Raw genomic sequence first — 19,686 nt, forward strand, 5'->3', positions numbered from 1 at the left:
CCCCCCCCCCGGCACAGCCCAGTGTCTCTCTCTCTCCCGCCCCCTCCCCCACAGCCCAGTATCTGCCCTGCCCTTTGTGTGGGAGCAGCTCCCCCATGTGAGCTTTCACACTGCCGGCCACGGTGAGACGGAGTTCCGCTGCTGCTCCGCACTTTAAGCATTAAAGGTAATGCATTGTGTACTTTACCAAATATACCTTTTTATTTTGCTTAAACAGCATTGCAATGGAACGGTGAAAATGTACACGGTCTATCACGATCCTGCCTTAAGTTAAATGTAATGGTGTCGAGAGTGGGGTTAAAGTTGACGTTGCGTTTGTAACTTTTGGACATTTTACATTTCTGTGCATTTGGCAAAAGTTCGAAGAATGTGATTGTAAATGTTGAAACCCTGGGGGTTGCTGGGTGTGGTTTTCTGTTCCGATGGGTGGGTTAGAATCTGTGTGATCAGGCTGAATCTTTTCTCATCTTTCTGATTTTTCTTCCTTCACACACATCCTCGATGGCTGTGAAATGTTAATTTTCTGAGACCACATTGCCCCATCTCAAACCAATCTTACAAGTCCCAAACATTGGAACTTTCCCTGCAAGCGTCAGGCTGACCTGGCTCCCTTAATCCACAGAATGGAGGCATCTTCTTCCTCAATTGTACATCCCAATCCCCACCTACTGCCTCTGGTTTAACTGTTTATTTGCCACTGTCTCCACTCTATCTGAGAATTACTTTTCTTTTCTACTGCTTAGAGTTATTCCACCCTCCGTTACAAAAGTTTGCTGTTTTTTTCCTTGACTTCAGAAACCTTATATCTTTGACCATTTTAAAATGCCTCCTTTCTTCTGTCCAACGCCCCTCCACCTTGTAAAGTTCTCGGCTATATCCTGCTACACATCTATATAAATGCATGATGTCCATTAAAAAAAGTACACCATGTCTCCGGTGGCAGCCATGGAGTAAGCGGGCGGGCGCACATTTGGTAGCTCAAGGTGTTTTTTTTGTCCTTTCCCCGTCTGATGGGCGAAAGTTTGGATGAAAAGAGGTGTAGGCGTATCTGGAGGAGGTGTAGGCGTATCTGCAGGAGGTGTAGGATTACCTGGTGAAGGTACAACTCCTGTGGCTGGCGGATGGATCCATGAACTAGGAGTGGGCCGAGAAGAAGGGAGCTGTTGGAGCAGGAGAGTCTTTGTGGTGCTCCACAGGCTAAGATGGCGGAGGGCAAAGGGCCTGTCTGTCCATCTCGTGGTCAACAGAGCAGCTGGTGGACTTTTTAAATGCTATGTTCAGCCAGGAGAGGAAGGAGGCCCTGGCCAAGGTGGTGAGAGCTGGTTGAAGCAGGGATTGACCTAGTGGAGCAGAGGCTGGAGTCCCAGGGCCGGGCGATCCAGAAAGTGGAGGAGGTGGTGGGGGAGCACAAGAAGCAGGTGGCTGAGGTGGGAGACCCAGAAGAGGCTGAAAGCGAAGGTGGAGGATCTGGAGAATCACTACAGAGGGGAAAATTTGAGGATTGTGGCGATGCTCGAAGGAGCGGAGGCTGGCATGTATGTGGCCAAAATGTTGGAGAAGTTGATGGGGGAGGGGCCTTTGACTGACCCCTGGAGGTCGACCGAGTGCATGGGGTGCTGATGAGGCCGCAAGTGGGCGAGGTGCCAAAGGTGATGCGGTTGGATAAAGAGAAGATTCTTCGGTGGGCGAGGCAGACTAGGAAGTGCACTACACTATCACAGGCATCCATCTGATATTGAAAATGGACAACAACCCGGAGCAATGTGCATCGTATGGTCCAATATCATTGTTCAATGTGGACGGCAAGTTGTTGGCGAAGTGTTCGCTTCGCAAATTGAGGGCTGCATTCCAGGGTGATAGGCAAAGACCAAACGGCATTTGTGAAAGGGAGACCGTTCTCACCAAATGTGAGGAGGCAGCTTAATGTGATTATGATGCCTCCAGAGGGGCAGGAGGTGAAGGTGGCAGTGGCGATAGATGCGGAGAAGGTGTTCGAAGGCGTTCAATCGGGTGGAGTGGGAGTACCTGTGGGAAGTGCTGGGGTGGTTTGGGTTTGGTCAGGGGTTTGTAGATGAGGTCCGGTTGCTGTACAGGGTACCGGTTGCAAGTGTGCGGATGTACCGGGTGAGTTTGGGATATTTGGGCTGTATCGCGGCACGAGGCAGGATGCCCGCTCTCCCCGTTGCTATAGAGCCTTGGCTATGACACTTCAGAGTGTCATGGGATTGTGCAAGGGGGCGTCGGGCACAGGGTTTTGCTCTATGCAAATGACCTGCTGTTATATATTTCGGACCCACTGGGTGGCATTGGAGACATAATGGGAATTTTGGAGGACTTTGCCCAGTTCTCCGGGTACGAGTTGAACATGGGAAAGAGCTAGGTGTTCCTGATTGCGGCCACAGGGCAGGAGAGGAGGTTAGCGGAGTTGCCGTTTAAGGTAGTGGGTGTGAGTTTTAGATACCAGGGCATTGGGGATGCAGGGTTTGACCCAGTTGGTGGAGCAGTGGGTTTTAAGCGGTGGGATATGCTGCTATTATCGTTGGTGGGACAGGTGCAGACAGTAAAGATGGTAGTGCTGCCATGGTTCCTGTTCATATTTCAGAACCTTTCGATCTTTGTCCCAAAATCATTCTTCACAAAGGTTAACGCGCTGATTTCTGGGTTTGTATGGGCAGTGAAGGCCCCGCAGGTCAAAAGAGCTTTTTTGGAGTGGGGACGAGGAGAGGGGCGGGTTGGTTGCCGAATGTAATGAACTATTACTGGGCGGTGAACATCACCATGGTTAGGAAATGTGTAGTGGGGGAGGGGCCCACTTGGGGGCAGTTGGAGGCGACTTCTGCCGTTCTCGCTAGCCAGTGGCGGTGTCGGCCTTGAGGGTATGGGGGCAGTGGAGGCAGCATTTGGGACTGGAGGGTGCCTCGGTGTGGGCACCGATTTGTGACAGCCATAGGTTTGCACCAGGGGGGGCTGGATGCGAGGTTTGCGAGACCGTGGCAGGCAGGGTTTGAGCGATTCGGGGACCTGTTTGTAGGGGGCAGTTTTGTGAAATTGAAGGACCTGGCGGAAGAGTATGAGCTGCCCAGGGGGAATGGTTTTAGGTACCTGCAGCTTCGGGATTCTGTGAGGGGAGAGGGACTGTCCTTTCCTGGCATCTACCCTTGGGGTTGGAAGACAAGGCGCTGTCGAAGGGAGAGATAGTGGAGTGGAAGGTGTTCGATGTTTACAAGGAGCTGATGGATTGGGAGGGGGCTCCGGTGGGGGACATAAAGTTGGGAGGAAGAGCTGGGTGGGGAGGTGGAGGCCAGGACGCGTGAGGAGGTCCTGCGGAGGTTGTGTGTGAGGCTCAGCCACATTCAGTTTATTTCGGTGTGCATATGACAGTAACATGGATGAGTACTCTTTTTGAGGGGGTTGATAGATGTAGCATTCGGTTTCGGCAGCACTTTGCGATTACTGGAACTCAGTAGAAATTTGGTGCAAATAAGAAATGTTTATTTGTCTTCTATTGATTACAATTTGAAAGTCATTTAAAAGGCAGTTCGTAGACAATTTGAAGCTTTCAAAGAATCACAGAAATGATCTTCTTGCTTAGACAAACAGCTCTCAATAACTTTAAAAGTCAAAGTCTGAATACAGGGAGACAGAGAATAGTTCAGATCAAAGTATAGATGATTCAAGAAAAATAGAGAGCGAAAGAAATCCAGCTAATGATCCAGCCCAGCTCCAGCTTCTAAACCTAAAAATGGCCGAATGAAATTTACAGCTATGCTGTTTCATCTGTCTTGAGCCTTCTAATCACACCCCAATATAATCATAATTGGTTTGGGTTAGACTGAAACACATCTGATTTGACGGCAAGCTGTCCATCTTTAATATGCAACATTAGTTCTAATTGTTTTGTATCTGCCTACTTGTGTATGTTAAAGAATGCGATATTGTGCTGTTATCAAGGCCAATTTGAACTGGTCTTTTACTGACTTAGCTGTTATAACAATAGAGCCTTCATGTTACCTTGTTGTGCCATGCTGTTGCTATGGATCCTGCCCTGTCCTTGGGCACTGTCTTGAAAAATGTATTCCTTAATTCAGTTAAAGTGTCTGTTTTAATCTAGTAAAGTGAATTCTGCTGTGTTACACTGTTTTGTAAGCTGTTATGTTTTGAGATGACCTGAGGTTGAGAGTGTTGAAATCCTTAATTTAAAATGGGTAGAACTCGGGCTTAATATTTATCCTAAATAGCTAACCTCTACCTATTAGGTGTGTCAGGAAACAGTTGACCTCCATAGGGGTTGTCAGGAAACAGTTGACCTCCATAGGGGTGGAGGACAGATGTGGGCTCTGCGTGGGGAGGCTTGAGAATCACATCCACCTATTTTGGGCATATCTGAAGCTAAAGGGGTTCTGGCAGGGTTTTCCGAACGTAATGTCTGAGGTGTTGGGGGGGCTAAAGGTGGCCCTGAGTCCAGAAATGCCGATATTGAGGTGTCGGATCCGGTAGTCCAGGGGCCGAGAGGGGCTGTTGTTTTGTCCTTTCCCTCCCGGATAGCCCGGAGACGGATCTTACTTGGATGGAGAGACTTCGGAGCTGCAGCAAGCGAGGATGTGGATGAGTGACCTGGCAGAATTCCTGAGGCTGGCGAAGGTCCAGTTTGACTCGAGTGGGGTCGGTTGATGGGTTCGCTCGGAGGTGGAAGCCGTTAATTGACTTCCTTAAGGAGGATTGAGGAGTCGGCAAGGGGGGGGGGGGGGGGGCAAGGCAGGACGGGAGGAGAGGCCGAGAGTGGGGAACAGGGGGCGAGTGGGTGTGGATTATTTATAATGTTGTATAATTTTACTTCTGCCGTGATTTGTTCTTAATGAAAACGCCTGAATAAAATATATTTTAAAAAATAGACCACCAGAAGCCATGTCCCTGATTGAAACCAGCATTTCCAGCACTTGCTATTGGTTAACCGCGGGAAAGATATTCTCTCTCGTCTTGGATTCAGTTTGAGTGGTGTTTTGATTGTCCTCTCCACAGAGACGTTTACGAGAGGCTGTTCAAGTGCTGGGCGGTGGAGCTTGTCTGTTTCTCACCTATTGCACAGCTGTTGGGGATGAGAAGTTTTATGCCAAACACCTGATGCCTACTCTGCGGAGGATTGTGGACCCAGAATTGGCTCATAATCTTACTATCAAGTTTATTTCGTGGCGATTAATCCCGTGGTCAAAATGCAGGGATTCTTCTGCCCTGGTAAGTACGCCATGAGGTACAATCACATCCCCAATTACCCCCAAAAGCATCTTGAACACTCCCATGGGCTGTTGAACGTCAGCAATTAGGGGTGAATGCATAGCTTTTATTGGCTTTACAAAGAGCATTTCGAAATTGCTGTGAATAGTGTTCTTAATAATCTTAGCACTCCCAACATCCGCTTCTTCATGTCGTTCAAATTATCACTCTGCTCTTCTGTTATGTGAGCATACCTTTAAGAAATGGGTGTTTATAAATGGGGTGTGTGTATAAATATCTGTAGTGAGAATACCTTTAAGAAATGGCTGTTTATTACTGCAGTGATGTCAGAGTGTGGGTGGAGCTGGGCTGTCTGTCAGCTTTTTACTTTCGTGTTAGGCTGTTTGCTGCAGGGTGGGTTTTAGTTTTGTTTTCAGTGTTGGAGCTGAAGCCAGACCAAGCAGGTGTACTGCTGTTCCCTCTGCCATCAAAAGACTATCTCTTGATCATTTGGTGAATTCGGAATTATAAATGTTCTCGGTAGTGAATGTAAACCTAATGCGCTTCTGTTAAAAGGTGTTTCTTTTGTCTTCTGGATGTTGTTTGGGAAGTTATTAAGCATTACTTAGTGTTGCATTCTTTGGGGGTTGTATTTGAATTAATGGTTGCTGAGATGTTCACTATGTTTTAAAAACTTGTTCATAGAATAAACATTGTTTTGCTTTAAAAAATACTTTTCCACTTCTGCTGTACCACACCTGTAGAGTGGGCCGTGTGCTCCCCATACCACAATCTAGTAAAAGTTGTGGGTCAGGTGAACTCCATGATACACTTTGGGGTTCTCTAAACCCTGGCCCATAACACTTCACAAAAGTGCTCTGCTCTTCACCTCAGTCTTCGTTTACCCCACTCCCGCTTTTATCATTTTACAGAATCTGGAGTGATCTGAGGACAGTTTCTTATAACGAGCACAACTTGCCCTGATTAATCACCCACAATGTTGCCTCAGATCTTCTGGTCTCTGGTCATTGATGATTGGATGTACGATCCATGATGCACAGCAAGACTTGATGTGCTGATTCTGTGGGAATTACTGCGAAGTTTGGACTTCCAGTGAGCAATTCCCGGGATCCTCGGCAAAAGTCCTCAACTCTTGAGTTAGAGCCGGAGGCTTTGGACAGATCTAACTCCTGGGTAATTATAGACCCCCTCCCCCACCCACCCGCGGACTTCCCTTGATGAGCCACCCTGGCTATCCCTCCCACCTACCCCAATCAGACCCGACCCGAATACCCCATCCCATCACCACCGCCTTGACCTGACCCAACTATTCCATGACCAGCCTCCAACCTACCCATTCACTCATTCATCCACTCCTCCCTTCACTAACCTTCTCACTGAGCGTGCGTGCGTGTGTAGACAGCGGGTCTGAGATTGAGTGACTGTAGGAGAGGAAGGGAAGCTTAGAAAATAATGTACTCGATTAGTAAATTAAAGTGTTCAAAGAAACTCTTCCCTTCTGCGTAATTTGCAACAAGATCCAGGAGGTTAATTCTGGAGAGCCTGGGGCAATCTTGGTGGGTCGACAGCCCTAAGTGTGTGGAATAACTTTGGCTGCTGAATGTTGAGTTTGCCTCATTCACCAGCCATTACTGATCTGTTTCAGGAGGTTAATGTCTTTGGCCAAAAGTTCAAGAATCCAGTGGGAATTGCGGCCGGATTCGACAAACATGGCGAGGCAGTGGACGGCCTTTACAAGATGGGGTTTGGATTTGTGGAGGTCGGAAGTGTCACACCAAAACCCCAGGATGGAAATCCCAAACCCAGGATCTTCAGGCTGGAGCCTGATAAGGCTGTCATCAACAGGTAGGCCGAATGTGCTCTGAGTATAACTCCTTGAAGTTTGTCCTATAGTTTGTCGAAAACACTTTGGGGTGGGTGGGAGTTGGGCGAGGTTGGCCTGGTACTGGGTCACATCCCACAGCGAGGCAGACATTCTGCCGAGACCCTCAGCCATGGCCGTCACTGACTGCGCGACACCTTCATTAATGATGCTGACGTCGTGCACCAGGCTCTCCACTGCAGTCGCCACCCTAGCACTGTTCGCCTCGGTGACATGCATTGCAGGCGATATCTCCTGTGCCTGTAACCTCTGGGGTTCCTCCCAAGCTGCTATGGATCTGCTGGAGTGACGCTGACATCTCCCATTGAATGTCCCGGCTGCTCCCTAATGTCTCCATCAGCTCCAGGTAACTCTGTTCTACAGGCTCAGCTGGGTCCTGGGATCCGACTGTTGCCTCCCCTGGAGGTTCCTGTCTCCACCTGACTGGCATCAGCAGCAGTGTGGTGCTCACCCGAAGCCTGACCATTAACCTTTCCCACCATGTGTGTATCCGCACTGGTGGAGGGTGGTGATGACAGCTGTGCCACGACTATTACGGTGGCATCCTCAGCTTAAGGGCGGCCCGATCTTTATAGTGGGGTGCTAGCAAGCGCGGTGCTGGCGAATCAGCTGGCAAGGCGGCTTTAGGGGCGAGAAGCCTGTATGGTCATGTTAAGTGGACCAATTAACGTTGAGCAGCATTGCCAGCCTTGCTGGGCTGGTCGTCCGGAAACTCGCTGCAATTCCTGCTCGCTAAATACTTCTTTCCAGAGAATCGCTCCGGGGAAGAAGGCAGTGGAAATTGATGGTCTTAGTGATGGCATGGATATGTGGAAGTTCATCTAGAGGTCAGGCAGACGAGAGCAGTGATGGTGGTGAGAATCGGATCAGTGTACATGTGAAAACTGACTGTGTACATTGAGGACTTTTTCAGTCAGGCATTTAGGTGAAAAGGAACAGATCTATGCTGGTGTTTACGCACCACAGCAGCCTTCTCCTACTCTACATCATTTTAATTTATAAGCAGAAGCGTGCGAATGCACTGCTGCCCAAGTTAGCTGGCACTGGCTCTTGCACATGCTAGCTTGTGCCCCCCTCCCCCTGCTGATGTTCTGGGAGCAGCGTGCAGCGAGGTGGGCACGACTCAAACCGGGTAATTTGCTGGGATCATTGGGTCCTTCGAGTTTGAAGCCAAGTGTCTGCCAGTATTTTCTAGCAATCGGAATTCCGCCCCTGATTCTCTGAAGCTAATGGGCTGGTGCTGGTGGCAAATCGGGGCCATGAAAATGAGCAACACCCATAAACGCTTTGTACTACAGTAGCCTTATTGAATGTTCCGGGGTGTAGGGAGATACCCTTTTGGAATCGCTCCCAATGGCTGGCCCTGATGTCCCCAATGATGAGACATGGAGATTCTGTCATACAAAGCACTGGAAATCTCTTCCCCCGCCCCCCGGTGACTGCACCGGAGTGGGGAAATCCCCTCCTATACGGGACTGGAGGTTTCCCCCAATATGAGGTCCTGGGATGTATTCAGGTCTGGCGCTGTGCCCCTCCAGTGCAGTGTGTGAACAAGCACTCCTTTGGAGAGCAGCAATACCAAGAATTTTGTGTTTTTCTTTGTCTTTATCTTTTTCAGAAATGTCTCTTTTTTTTTAAACCAGGTATGGTTTTAATAGTCATGGTTACGCTGCCGTGCAGCAGAGGCTTCGAGCTCGGTCACACACCCAGGAACAGCTTACAAAAGGTAAGAGCTGCAACAGATTCTGAAGAAAGGTCCTATTCGATTTGAGACGTAACTCTGTTTCTCTCTCCACAGACGCTGCCAGACTTGCTGAGTTTTTCCAGCACTTTCCGTTTTTATATCAGTGTTGGAGGATAGTGCCTAATTTGTTCTGAAACCCGCTTCACTCTGTATTTTTTCAGTTTATTTGGTTTTGATTTGACACAAACCCCTTGCCCAGCTTTGTTTTTCTATTTCGTCTGCGCATAACTTTGTATTTCAAGGTGCAGGTTGTGAAATCTGATCAGCAATTCGGTAGGAAATGGACAGCCTTGGGTGTAATACTGTTTCTAGTCACATGGTGGCAGCAGACACCAGTCATTTTAATGCAATACCTAAAAGAAGCTTTTACTGCAAATACCGGCGGCCCCCCTGATGCAAGGAACTAAAAATACTCGGCAGATGTGGAGGGTGACAAACGAGTTGATCTTGCAAGTCTGGATACTTTTCCGAATTGGAAGATCTGAAATCGTAACTTCTGAGCTCCCCCAGCATCGGATTTAGAGCGGTACCCCAAAGATAAAGGTGCACCGGGGAATCGCTCTCAGACATTTAACAGTAGAAGTGTGCAGGGTAATTGCTGAGAAGTTACAACTTCCTCTGGCCAATTGGTTGCACTGGGAAGCATCCAAAAATGCAATGTAAATTGCAAACGCGGATGGTCTGGCAGTGTTAGAAAGAAACTGTTCTAATTTCTGGCTAACTACTGTAAATACACAGGGAGGTAGTGGTATTGTCTAATAATCCAGAGACCCAGGGTAATGCCCTGGAGACCCTGGTTCGAATCCCACCAGGGCAGATGATGGAAATTGAATTCAATAAAAATCTGGCACTGAAAGTCTGATGGCCATGAACCCATTCGTGTTACTGAACATCAAGCGTACGACCATTCTGGCAGTAAGCAAATGAGTAACAAGATATTACTATACATCATATATAACAGAAATCATCCATTCAGCTGCCTTTGCTGCTTCCCTCCTTTTCCCTAGCCCACAGGGCCAAACTTACTCTTAAGTAATTACTAATATACTGTCACCCCTCCAAATCCTTGCATATCATTCCCAGAACTGAACGCATGAAGTCCTCCAATCAGGTTTCGGCCCCCATCACAGTGCTCTTCCTAAAATTTCAAATAATGCCCCAGGTGATTGTGACATTGGTCAACTACTCTTCCTTGAATTTTCTGCAGCCTTTGACAGAGTTGACCACCACACCAACTTCCATCAATGCCCCTGCTCCATTATTGTGTCAGGCTAGACTGCACAAGCATAGTTATCTATACAGTCATAGCTGGAGAATCACCAGGAATGGCCTATCTTCCCACATCCACACTGATACTGATGCGCCCCTCCGCCCCAGGATCCATTCTTGGCACCTTCATATTTCTCATCCACATGCTGTTCATTGCTATCCACATGTTCAGGCATTGCATCATTTTTTGAATTACACAAAGCAATGTGGACCATTTCTCCTTGCTGCATTATCCATGTCAGTGCCTCAACAAATCAGAGTTGACTTGCCAACCAATCTGCACTCTTCTCATGCAATATAAGCTGTACGCTCTGAAATTTGCCATTCTTGTGTTTGTCCTGATGAGTGCAGGATGAAATATTTCAACAGCATGTCTCTCTCTTTCAGCAATAATAAAGTCAGGTTACACACGTAGCTGCTGACACCCTTCCTTGCCCCACCACCAGCTCCCAGTTGTGCCAAGTCTCAATTTTTAAATTTTCATTCTTTTCTTAAAACTCTTCCATGGAGTTTGCACATTCTCCTTATCACAGGTCTCACCCCTACAACCCAAAGATGTGCAGGCTATTCCTCAGTTTCCTTAACTTCTATTTTCAATAAATTATACCTCTTCCTCTGTTTTCTTACGTTCTATTTTCAATAAATTATACCTCTTCACCTTCTTTTCCAGAAGATGTTATTGGGTCCAGTTCCATGGCTGTCTGGTGTTGTGCAGTATCTTTCCCAAGTGACCTGTTTTCATTTGTAACCTTTTTATCAGCGAGTCACAGAAGGCTGCAGCAGCAGTAAAGGTGTCAGACCACAGCCTGAGCCTTTTTCTCACTTGGTGTTCATTTAAGCCACCATCAGAAGGAGTGGGTGGATAGTGATAAGGAGATGGAAATCTGGCTGAAATTATTCTCCATATTCTGGGGAAACTGAGATCATTGTAGCTAATACAACAGAGACACGTGATGTTAGGTAATTTGGACATTCCGAATTCTCCCTCTGTGTACCCGAACAGGTGCCGGAATGTGGCAACTAGGGGCTTTTCACAGTGACTTCATTGCAGTGTTAATGTCGGCCTACCTGTGACAATAAAGATTATTATTATTATTGTCCATTGTTGTAAAGAAAAACATCTGGGGCTGGATTCTCCGCAGCCCCGCACTAAAATCGCGTTAGGCACGGAGGCGGAGAATCCCCGTATATGCCGACATCGTAGCCGGCGACGCTCGCGCGATTCTCCGGTCAAAAGAGAATCGCTCGAGCGTGGCTAGGGGGTCATTGACAGAGCTGCCGCCACCCCCCTGCACAATTCTCCGGGCAAAACTGGCCGAGTTTCCGGCGGCAGGCATGGTTCTAACCATGTGTTGGCCGTCAGGATCCTCGGGTGGCAGCTGCAGACTCAGTCCGCGCCGTCCTGATGGGGGTGGGGGGGCAGGTGGGGGATCGAGCACTGGGGGGGCCTCGTGGACGGCCATGGCAGCGATCAGGTGGCTCGGATCTGCGGGCACACGCCATCTCGGGGTGGGGGGGGGGGGGCTACATCTTGCAGCTGCCTCCGCGGTACGAGTCCGCCATCGCGCACGGTGCCACCAATGCAGGCCACCGCCGTGCGCATGCGCGGACCCGTGATCTGAAGTGCGGGGCCCGTATCCGCAGCTGAAGTTGCGAGGAGCACTCCGGGGCCCTGCAAGGGAGGAGAATAGCTGGAGATTATTCTGATGGAAGTCAAGAGTGAAACTCCAGTGTTTTTACACTGGTAGGGGGGACATCGCCCCATTTTTGGGGAATCCAGCCCCGGGTTCACAAATGTCCTTTAGGGAGAGAAATCTTGCATCCTTACCTGGTCTGTCCGACACGTGACTCCAGACCTATAGCACTGTTTAACCCTCAAGTCAAGATCACCAAAATATTTTATTTCTAGGACCTAGGTGCTGTGTTTTTTCCACAAAGCAACTGTTTCATCAAAGCCAATTTGTTAAGGGACTAAAAATCAATAGGGTCCCGTAGTCCTTGTGTGTTTCACCCCTTCCACACTTACCATTTGGAATCAGGACACTTGCACAGGTTCCAGGGAACTGCAGTATGGAAATTTGTGGTGAAACTCCCACCAATTTCCCTGGCATTGGAATTGTAAAAGCTGTTTCAATCCAGCTGTGACTAGCAACTGTGTATGAAAGATGTCTGCTTTCTGTAGAACGTTTAAGTGTGATTCCTGTCAAATATTCTGATGGAATCTCCTTTGAGAAATAGCCATTGTGTGAATTGTTTGGTTTATGTTTTGGAAGCGGGAAGACCTTTGGGCATCAATCTCGGGAAGAACAAGCTGTCCAGGGACGCTACAGCCGATTATGTGGAAGGAGTCAAGCAGCTGGGCCAATTAGCTGACTATCTGGTTGTGAATCTGTCTAGTCCCAACACCCCGGGTTTAAGGGCACTTCAGAACAAGGAGGACCTGCAGAACCTGTTGAAAAAGGTCAGCAAGCAGCTTTCTTATTTTTGGTGTGTCCGTCCGATCAAGCAGCTGAAAGCAAAACATCTGCTATTTCTGTAACTCCGAGGTAGAAATGGAGCTTGTGGATTCAAGTCCAACTCTTAACGTTTGAAAGCAAACACTAGGCTGCCGTTCCAATATGGTACTGGAGGGAATGCTACACCGCCGGAGGTGAAACCTTTCAGGTGAGACTGAGTTCCCATCTGCCCTCTTGTTTGGACTTAAAAGATGATACTATTTTGAAGAAGAGAAAGGGAATTCTCCACAGTGCTGTGGCCAATATTTAATAAACATCACTTAAAACATATTATCTGGTCACTATCACATTGCTATTTGTACAAAAATTGGCTCCTACATTACAGCTGACTACATTACAACTCTGACTACATATCCAATGCATTAATTATGTTACACCACTGACTACCCATCCAATGTATTAATTACATTCCAACTCTGAGTACACATCCAACATATTAAATACATTACAACTCTTGGCTACATAGCCAATATATTTAATTAGATTTATAGTATTTGACTACACATCCAATGCATTAATTCCATCACACCTCTGACTACACATCCAATGCATTGATTCCATTACACCTGACTACACATCCAACATATTTAATTGGTTGTGAAACGTGTTACGACAGTCTGAAGTCATAAAAGACGCTTTATAAATGCAACTCTTTTTCTTGCGTTAAGGAAAAAAGCAAATATCTGTCAGAATTTATTTATTTTTTAATTCTTGCCAGTGTCGGTTTGTATTTAACACTGACAAGTAAAATGTTGCATTCTTTAATGTTTTAAAAAAACATAATATGGGTCCCCAAATTTATTTACGGCATTGATGTGTTTGTGCTGTGAGAAAACTTTGCCTGTATCATTTTCAGAACATCATGTTGGTTACGGATTGGGTAATGATGTTTAATCCTATTCCATTGCTGAAATGACAGTGTGGAAGAAAAGCTACTGAACCCATGAAAAAAAAATGAAAAGAAATGGAAAAAAAAATGTTGGCTACGGATTTTGTAGCAGCTGTTTCCAATTCTTTTACAGGTGTTGGAGGAAAGAGATGCTCTGAAAATCAACCGGAAGCCAGCTGTATTTTTAAAAATTGCTCCAGATCTGACAGCTGAAGATAAAAAAGACATTGCTCGCGTTGTAATGGAGGTGAGGTCAACGCAACTTCAAGCAACTGAACCTCCAACAAGGCCAGGTTCACTGTCCACACCTCTACCCTGACTGCAGATCTGTACTTATGAGTCCGTCTACCCCCTTGGATTTTTAGTGATTTTAACATTGAGCTATTAAAAAGTGAGTTTTCCATTTGGGTCATTGTTTAGGTGATGAACCCCAGAGGAGGTAATGAGCTCTTATTCTGAGTGTGTATCTCAGACTGATCTTGGGTTTCAGGATTCTGATCGCTGGGGCAAGATTTGCAACTGGGCTGGATTCTCCGCATCCCCAGCTGCGTGTTTCTTGGTCGCGCGCTGTTTGTTGGCGCCGAAATTCTATCTTCCTGCCGTTCTCAATGGAATTTTCCATTGTTACCACCCGTGTCACCGGGAAACCCATGGGCAGGGGTGTGCTGCCGGCGGGAAAAGTGAATCACAGCGACCGGAGAATTAGAGCCACTTTCTTTTCCTTGTGTCTGTGTACTTTGTAAATTGTGTTAGACAGGCAGAGGGGTTGGGCCTGTCGAATCACTGCATTGTTCTGATTATCCAGCCACAGCACGGTAGCACAGTGGTTAGCACAGTTGCTTCACAGCTCCAGGGTGCCAGGTTCGATTCCCGGCTTGGGTCGCTGTCTGTGCGGAGTTCGCACGTTCTCCCCGTGATAACGTGGGTTTCCTCCGGGTGCTCCGGTTTCCTCCCACAGTCCAAAGATGTGCAGGTTAGGTGGATTGGCCATTCTAAATTGCCCTTTGTGTCCAAAACGTTTGGGTGGCGTTGCGGGGGTGTGGGCTTGGGTGGGGTGCTCTTTCCAGGGGCCGGTGCGGACTCGATGGGCCGAATGGCCTCCTTCTGCATTGTAAATTCTATGATTCTAAATGCAACCTTCCACTTAATGTATTCCTCTTTGAATTTTCAGCTGGGAGTTGATGGTCTAATCGTGACAAACACTACAGTCAGTAGGCCACAATCTCTGAAAGACCCACTGCAGAGTCAGCCTGGGGGCTTGAGTGGAGCTCCACTGAAGGAAATGTCAACACAGGCTGTGAAGGACTTTTATTCACTAACCAAAGGTACAATTCAGCCACGTTGAATCACAAATGGCATCAGTGACAGGGAGTTCAAATTCAACATTGGCGTAAGAGGCCTGTCATTGGGGGTCCCCCACTGGCACAGCAATAAGCATAAGGGCAGAAACTGGACTTCCTTTATATGGAGCTTTCTCATTCAGCTCCATACAAAATTATTATGGTGCAGGAGGAGAACATTTGGCCCATCATGTCTGCACCGGCTCTCCAAATGAGGATCATGAGTTAGTGCCATTCCCCTGCATTTTCCCTGTACCCCTGTATGTTGTTTCTATTCAACTAATCCTCTACTATGCCTCCATTGAACCTGCCTCAGGTACACTTCCAGGTAGTGCATTCCAGACCCAAACCATTCAGTGTGTGAACAAGTTTTTCTTTCCATCGCATTTGCTACTTTGTCAAACCACTTTAAAGCTGTGCCCTCTCATTCCCGATCTTTTAATGAGCGGGAACAGTTTCTCCCTGTCTGCTCTGTCCACCCCCTCTCAATTGTGGACATCTCTATCAAAACTCCTCTTTGCCTTTTTAATCCAAATATGCTCATTCGGACTGTGTCTTACCCAGGATCAGATCCCTCTCACTGTTCGTGCGGCACTTACTGATTAGGGCAGCACGGTAGCATTGTGGATAGCACAATCGCTTCACAGCTCCCGGGTCCCAGGTTCGATTCCGGCTTGGGTCACTGTCTGTGCGGAGTCTGCACATCCTCCCCGTGTGTGCGTGGGTTTCCTCCGGGTGCTCCGGTTTCCTCCCACAGTCCAAAGATGTGCAGGTTAAGTGGATTGGCAATGATAAATTGCCCTTAGTGTCCAAAATTGCCCTTAGTGTTGGGTAAGGTTACTGGGTTATGGGGATAGGGTGGAGTTGTTGACCTTGGGTAGGGTGCTCTTTCCAAGAGCCGGTGCAGACTCGATGGGCTGAATGGCCTCCTTCTGCACTGTAAATTCTATGAGCTTGAAAAATTCCCTTTCTTGTATGGAGCTGAGAAGAGTCACTCTTTGCTTAGCTTCCTGCTACAGTAATCAACACCTATTCGGGGAAAGGGCTGACAAATGATTGACAATTAAATGTCACTCAGACAGCTACCTGTTTAACTAGGCTACTTATTTACCAGTTGAATTCCCACTTTGATCCAAATTGCCAGGTATACTCACTCAGATTGTGTATATTCTCACTGCTGGAGTGCCACTTACTGATACTGCAAAGATGGTACTTTTTCTCAAGTTTATTTTTTAAACATATTCAGGTGAGGCTGTCATAGTAATGAACTAAATAGACAACATCAATTCACTATTTTTAAGTGCATGTGGCCGTGTAAAACCCAAAGTGATGCAATCAAATGTATGGAGGTTCTGTGGGCCAATTAAACAATGTAATTTCAAGGTAGCATGCTCTACATGGTGGACTGCAGTGCCCTAAATGAGTAACATTTCAGTATGTACTATTGTCATGTGAATGACCCTTGAAGAAAAGTGTGCTTCATCAAATGGCTGCAGTGATGTCAGTGTGTGGGTGGAGCTGGGCTCTGCTCTGCTTTTGACTTGCGTTTGTGCTGAAGGCTGTTTCGGCTCTGGGTGTCGGCTCTGGGTTTCGTTTCGCTTTCAATTGGAGAGCTGCATTCAAACCAAGCAGATGTGTGTATTGATCTCTCTGTAATCTAAAGACTCACCAGATCACTTGGTGATTTCAAAGTAATACCTGTTTCTGTAAGGATTGCAAACCTGCTGTCTTTGTTAAAAGGGTTTTTTGACTTAGTAACTTTCGTAACAACATTCATAAGGGTTACCTATAGAGTATTGTATCTTTTTGGGAGGGTTATCGGGGTTGGTGATTGATTAGATGTTTACTGCATGTTTATAAAATATTAACTGGATTCCTCGAATAAACATTGTTTTTGTTTTAAAATACTTTTAGTTCTCTGTTCCATCACACCTGTAAAGTGGGCCCTTGTGTTCCCCATAACCAAAATCTATTAAAAGTTGTGGGTCAGGTGGACTCCATGATACACTTTGGTGTTCTCTTAACCCTGGCCCATAATATTATGAAGACAGCTGAGTAAAGATGGTTTAGGGTTGCTCATGGAAACTTCAACGCAGTCCCTTGTTTGCCACTCCTGGGGTACAAAATTATGTTGGTCACTTTTATTTTTTACATCAGATTGGACTCCAGCTTCACTTCAATTGTCCTTTCACTTCTGGGGCCTTTGTGAAATTAAACCTAGTGAGAGGCTGATGTGTGTTATTTCAACTTGGGCACGGGTGACATTTGAGAATTCACCAATTACTTACTCGGATTCATGAATTTATGTGGAAAATTGCTCATCAATTAAAAATAGGTTAGGTGGATTGGCCATGCTAAATTGACCCCTTGGTGTCCAAAAAGGTTAGGTGGGGTTACACTGGGTTATGGGGATAGAGTAGAGGCGTGGGCTTAAGTAGGGTGCTCTTTCCAAGGGCCGTGCAGACTTGATGGGCTGAATGGCCTCCTTCTGCACTGTAAATTCTATAATATCAGCAGTAGTTTTGAGAATGGGGCTTCAGAACTGGTCTTGGCCACACGAGCTCCCAGCAATGCTCTCAGTATTATGATGAGTAGTGGGATTTGACCCCTCCAACTCCCAAGGCAATGATGCCAAGTGCAACTCCCTCACTACAATCGAGATCGACTAATTTGGTGGAGAGAGATGATCAAACTTCGGTCCTCGTTGGTCTATATTAGTTCAGCTACTTTTAACCATCCTTCCCAAATTGTCTTCCACGCAAAATAAATTTTTACTGGTCGGTAATATAATTGGGCAAATACAGTTAACACCCGCACTATTGAATTTATATGTTTAAAATGTTTTGAAACGCTATGGCCTGGTGGAGTATTGTCAATGTAACATACAGTTAGTTACAGTTCCTCTAGTACAAGTTAAATGTATGCTGAAATTATCCGCCATTCCCGTTGGCGGGGGTTCCACTGATGGCAGCCCCTCCCGCCCCACCACATTTTCCCTGGCGGAATAGTGTGCAACCAATGGTGGGCCGTGTCCACCACCTACAGTGTATCTTATTGCTGCTCTGCTTGCTTCTACAGGGAGTGTTCCTATTATTGGGGTGGGTGGAATCAGCAGTGGAGCTGATGCCCTTGAGAAGATCCGAGCAGGAGCCACTTTGGTCCAGTTGTACACTGTGTTCGTTTATGAAGGACCCCCCGTGGTAAACAAAATCAAACGCGAGCTGGAGCAACTGTTAAAGTAAGTGTGGGCTACTGTTCAAGTATTACTCTCTGAGTCACGCAGTGCATTGGCAGTGGGATATTTTAGAAACTTACTGATTTTGGTGTGATGTGTTTGTTGGATGGCTGCAATATTCCTGCTTGTGGGAAGTAGATTCCCTGAGAATGCAAACTTGTTGGAGAGGAATATCCATTGAAACTGGCAGAGCAAGGTTGCAATCAGACCCCATTGAAATCCCAGTTACAATCTATTGTAACTGCTATGGAATAATATCAATATTATACCAGGACCACACCGAGACACAAAGTGTGCAACATGACTGGACACCACATTGGAGGGTGCAATATAGATTGTCTTTGGTATTCTCTGGGTAATCATTGCAGGATGGTACTTTGGAGCAACATGCAGTGCCACACACCATCACGTCATTGGTTTAGCCTTCCATGTCCCTGAACGCCCTCTTGTAGATTCCAGGGAGGCAAACATCCCGGAATCAAATCCTGCCATTTTGTCATACTATTGAGGTCATTCACCCCCCCCCCCCCCCCCCCCCCCCCCCCCCCCCACCATCTGGCCTGGGCTTGCAAAATCCTGCCAACTCTCCTGGCTTGAGACAGTTCACACCTCTTTAACCAGCGATTGTCCCTCTCTCCAGTCACTCCATCTGGACCTGTAAAGACTTAATTACCTGCAAAGACTCTCATTCAAAGTATTATCTTGCATCATTGACTTTGTCTATATATGTGGTTGTGGAACCCACCTCTTCATTCACCTGATGAAGGAGCTGCGCTCAAAGCTAGTGATTTGAAACAAACCTGTTGAACTTTAACCTGGTGTTGTAAGACTTCTTACTGTGCCCACCCCAGTATCTCCACATTCAGGTCATGTAATGGCTCAACGGGTTTGATTGACTGTTCTGGTTTCGGGTATCAGACTCTCATGAACTGAAATTGTTGCACTGCCGGTGCATAATTTTACCAGCTTCGGCTACGAGGGCTAATTTTGTTGTGTTTTTTAAGCAATTAACAGTTTTATATGTTTTTTTTTTACAGGGAACAAGGATTTTCCAGTATAGCTGAAGCAGTGGGTGCAGATCACAGGCCTCGAGAGATGCAGTTACCAGCACTTGTAAAGGACAATATTTGAGCTGGGCCTGTTGCCGCAATCAAGGCAACTACTGCGTGATCACATATTGACAAAAGAGGAGCAACAAGATGATTAGAACATGAACCCAGATGATTACTCACACCTACTGGAGTTTAAACTGACAACAAAGGAAAATGAGAAGCCCTCGTGGCTTCTCGTTAGCATATCTGGATTAAACCCTTGGGAATTGCTAAGGACTGAAGTTTTGCACTAATTAATGCCATAAATTAAATTTACAGCCTATTATAACACTGGGTGCGATCTTCCAGAGCAATGGCGCGCCCCCCCCCCCCCCCCCCCCCCCCCCCCCGCAGAGTGGAGTAAATTCTATGGGACATCCTATTGAGAGCGGTGGATCCTGTCGCCAGCCAATGGTGTGCTGCCAAGGGGGTCAATGGTGTGCTGCCAACATGCCACGGGGGGGGGGGGGGGGGGGGGGTGTGTCAGA

At 47.0% G+C, this 19,686-nt stretch overlaps 1 protein-coding gene and 1 non-coding gene across 2 annotated transcripts in view; both read left to right on the forward strand.

Annotated features, from left to right (window-relative positions):
- The window catches only part of dhodh (dihydroorotate dehydrogenase), a 19,957-nt gene extending 522 nt beyond the window's left edge, over positions 1-19,435 (forward strand). Inside the window, exons 2-9 of the mRNA XM_038805985.1 lie at positions 5,020-5,232; positions 6,878-7,077; positions 8,758-8,840; positions 12,401-12,588; positions 13,666-13,779; positions 14,704-14,857; positions 17,951-18,110; positions 19,145-19,435. Of these exons, the coding sequence (XP_038661913.1) occupies positions 5,020-5,232; positions 6,878-7,077; positions 8,758-8,840; positions 12,401-12,588; positions 13,666-13,779; positions 14,704-14,857; positions 17,951-18,110; positions 19,145-19,238 (1,206 nt within the window). The 3' untranslated portion in view covers positions 19,239-19,435. The remainder of the gene's footprint in view (positions 1-5,019; positions 5,233-6,877; positions 7,078-8,757; positions 8,841-12,400; positions 12,589-13,665; positions 13,780-14,703; positions 14,858-17,950; positions 18,111-19,144) is intronic.
- LOC119972028 lies at positions 13,522-13,586 on the forward strand. The gene has a single exon (XR_005461967.1). It is a non-coding gene; the product is annotated as a small nucleolar RNA SNORD98 (small nucleolar RNA).
- Positions 19,436-19,686: the final 251 nt, after the last annotated feature.

The sequence above is a fragment of the Scyliorhinus canicula genome, chromosome 9 (genome assembly GCF_902713615.1).
Source record: "Scyliorhinus canicula chromosome 9, sScyCan1.1, whole genome shotgun sequence".
NCBI classification, from domain to species: domain Eukaryota; kingdom Metazoa; phylum Chordata; class Chondrichthyes; order Carcharhiniformes; family Scyliorhinidae; genus Scyliorhinus; species Scyliorhinus canicula.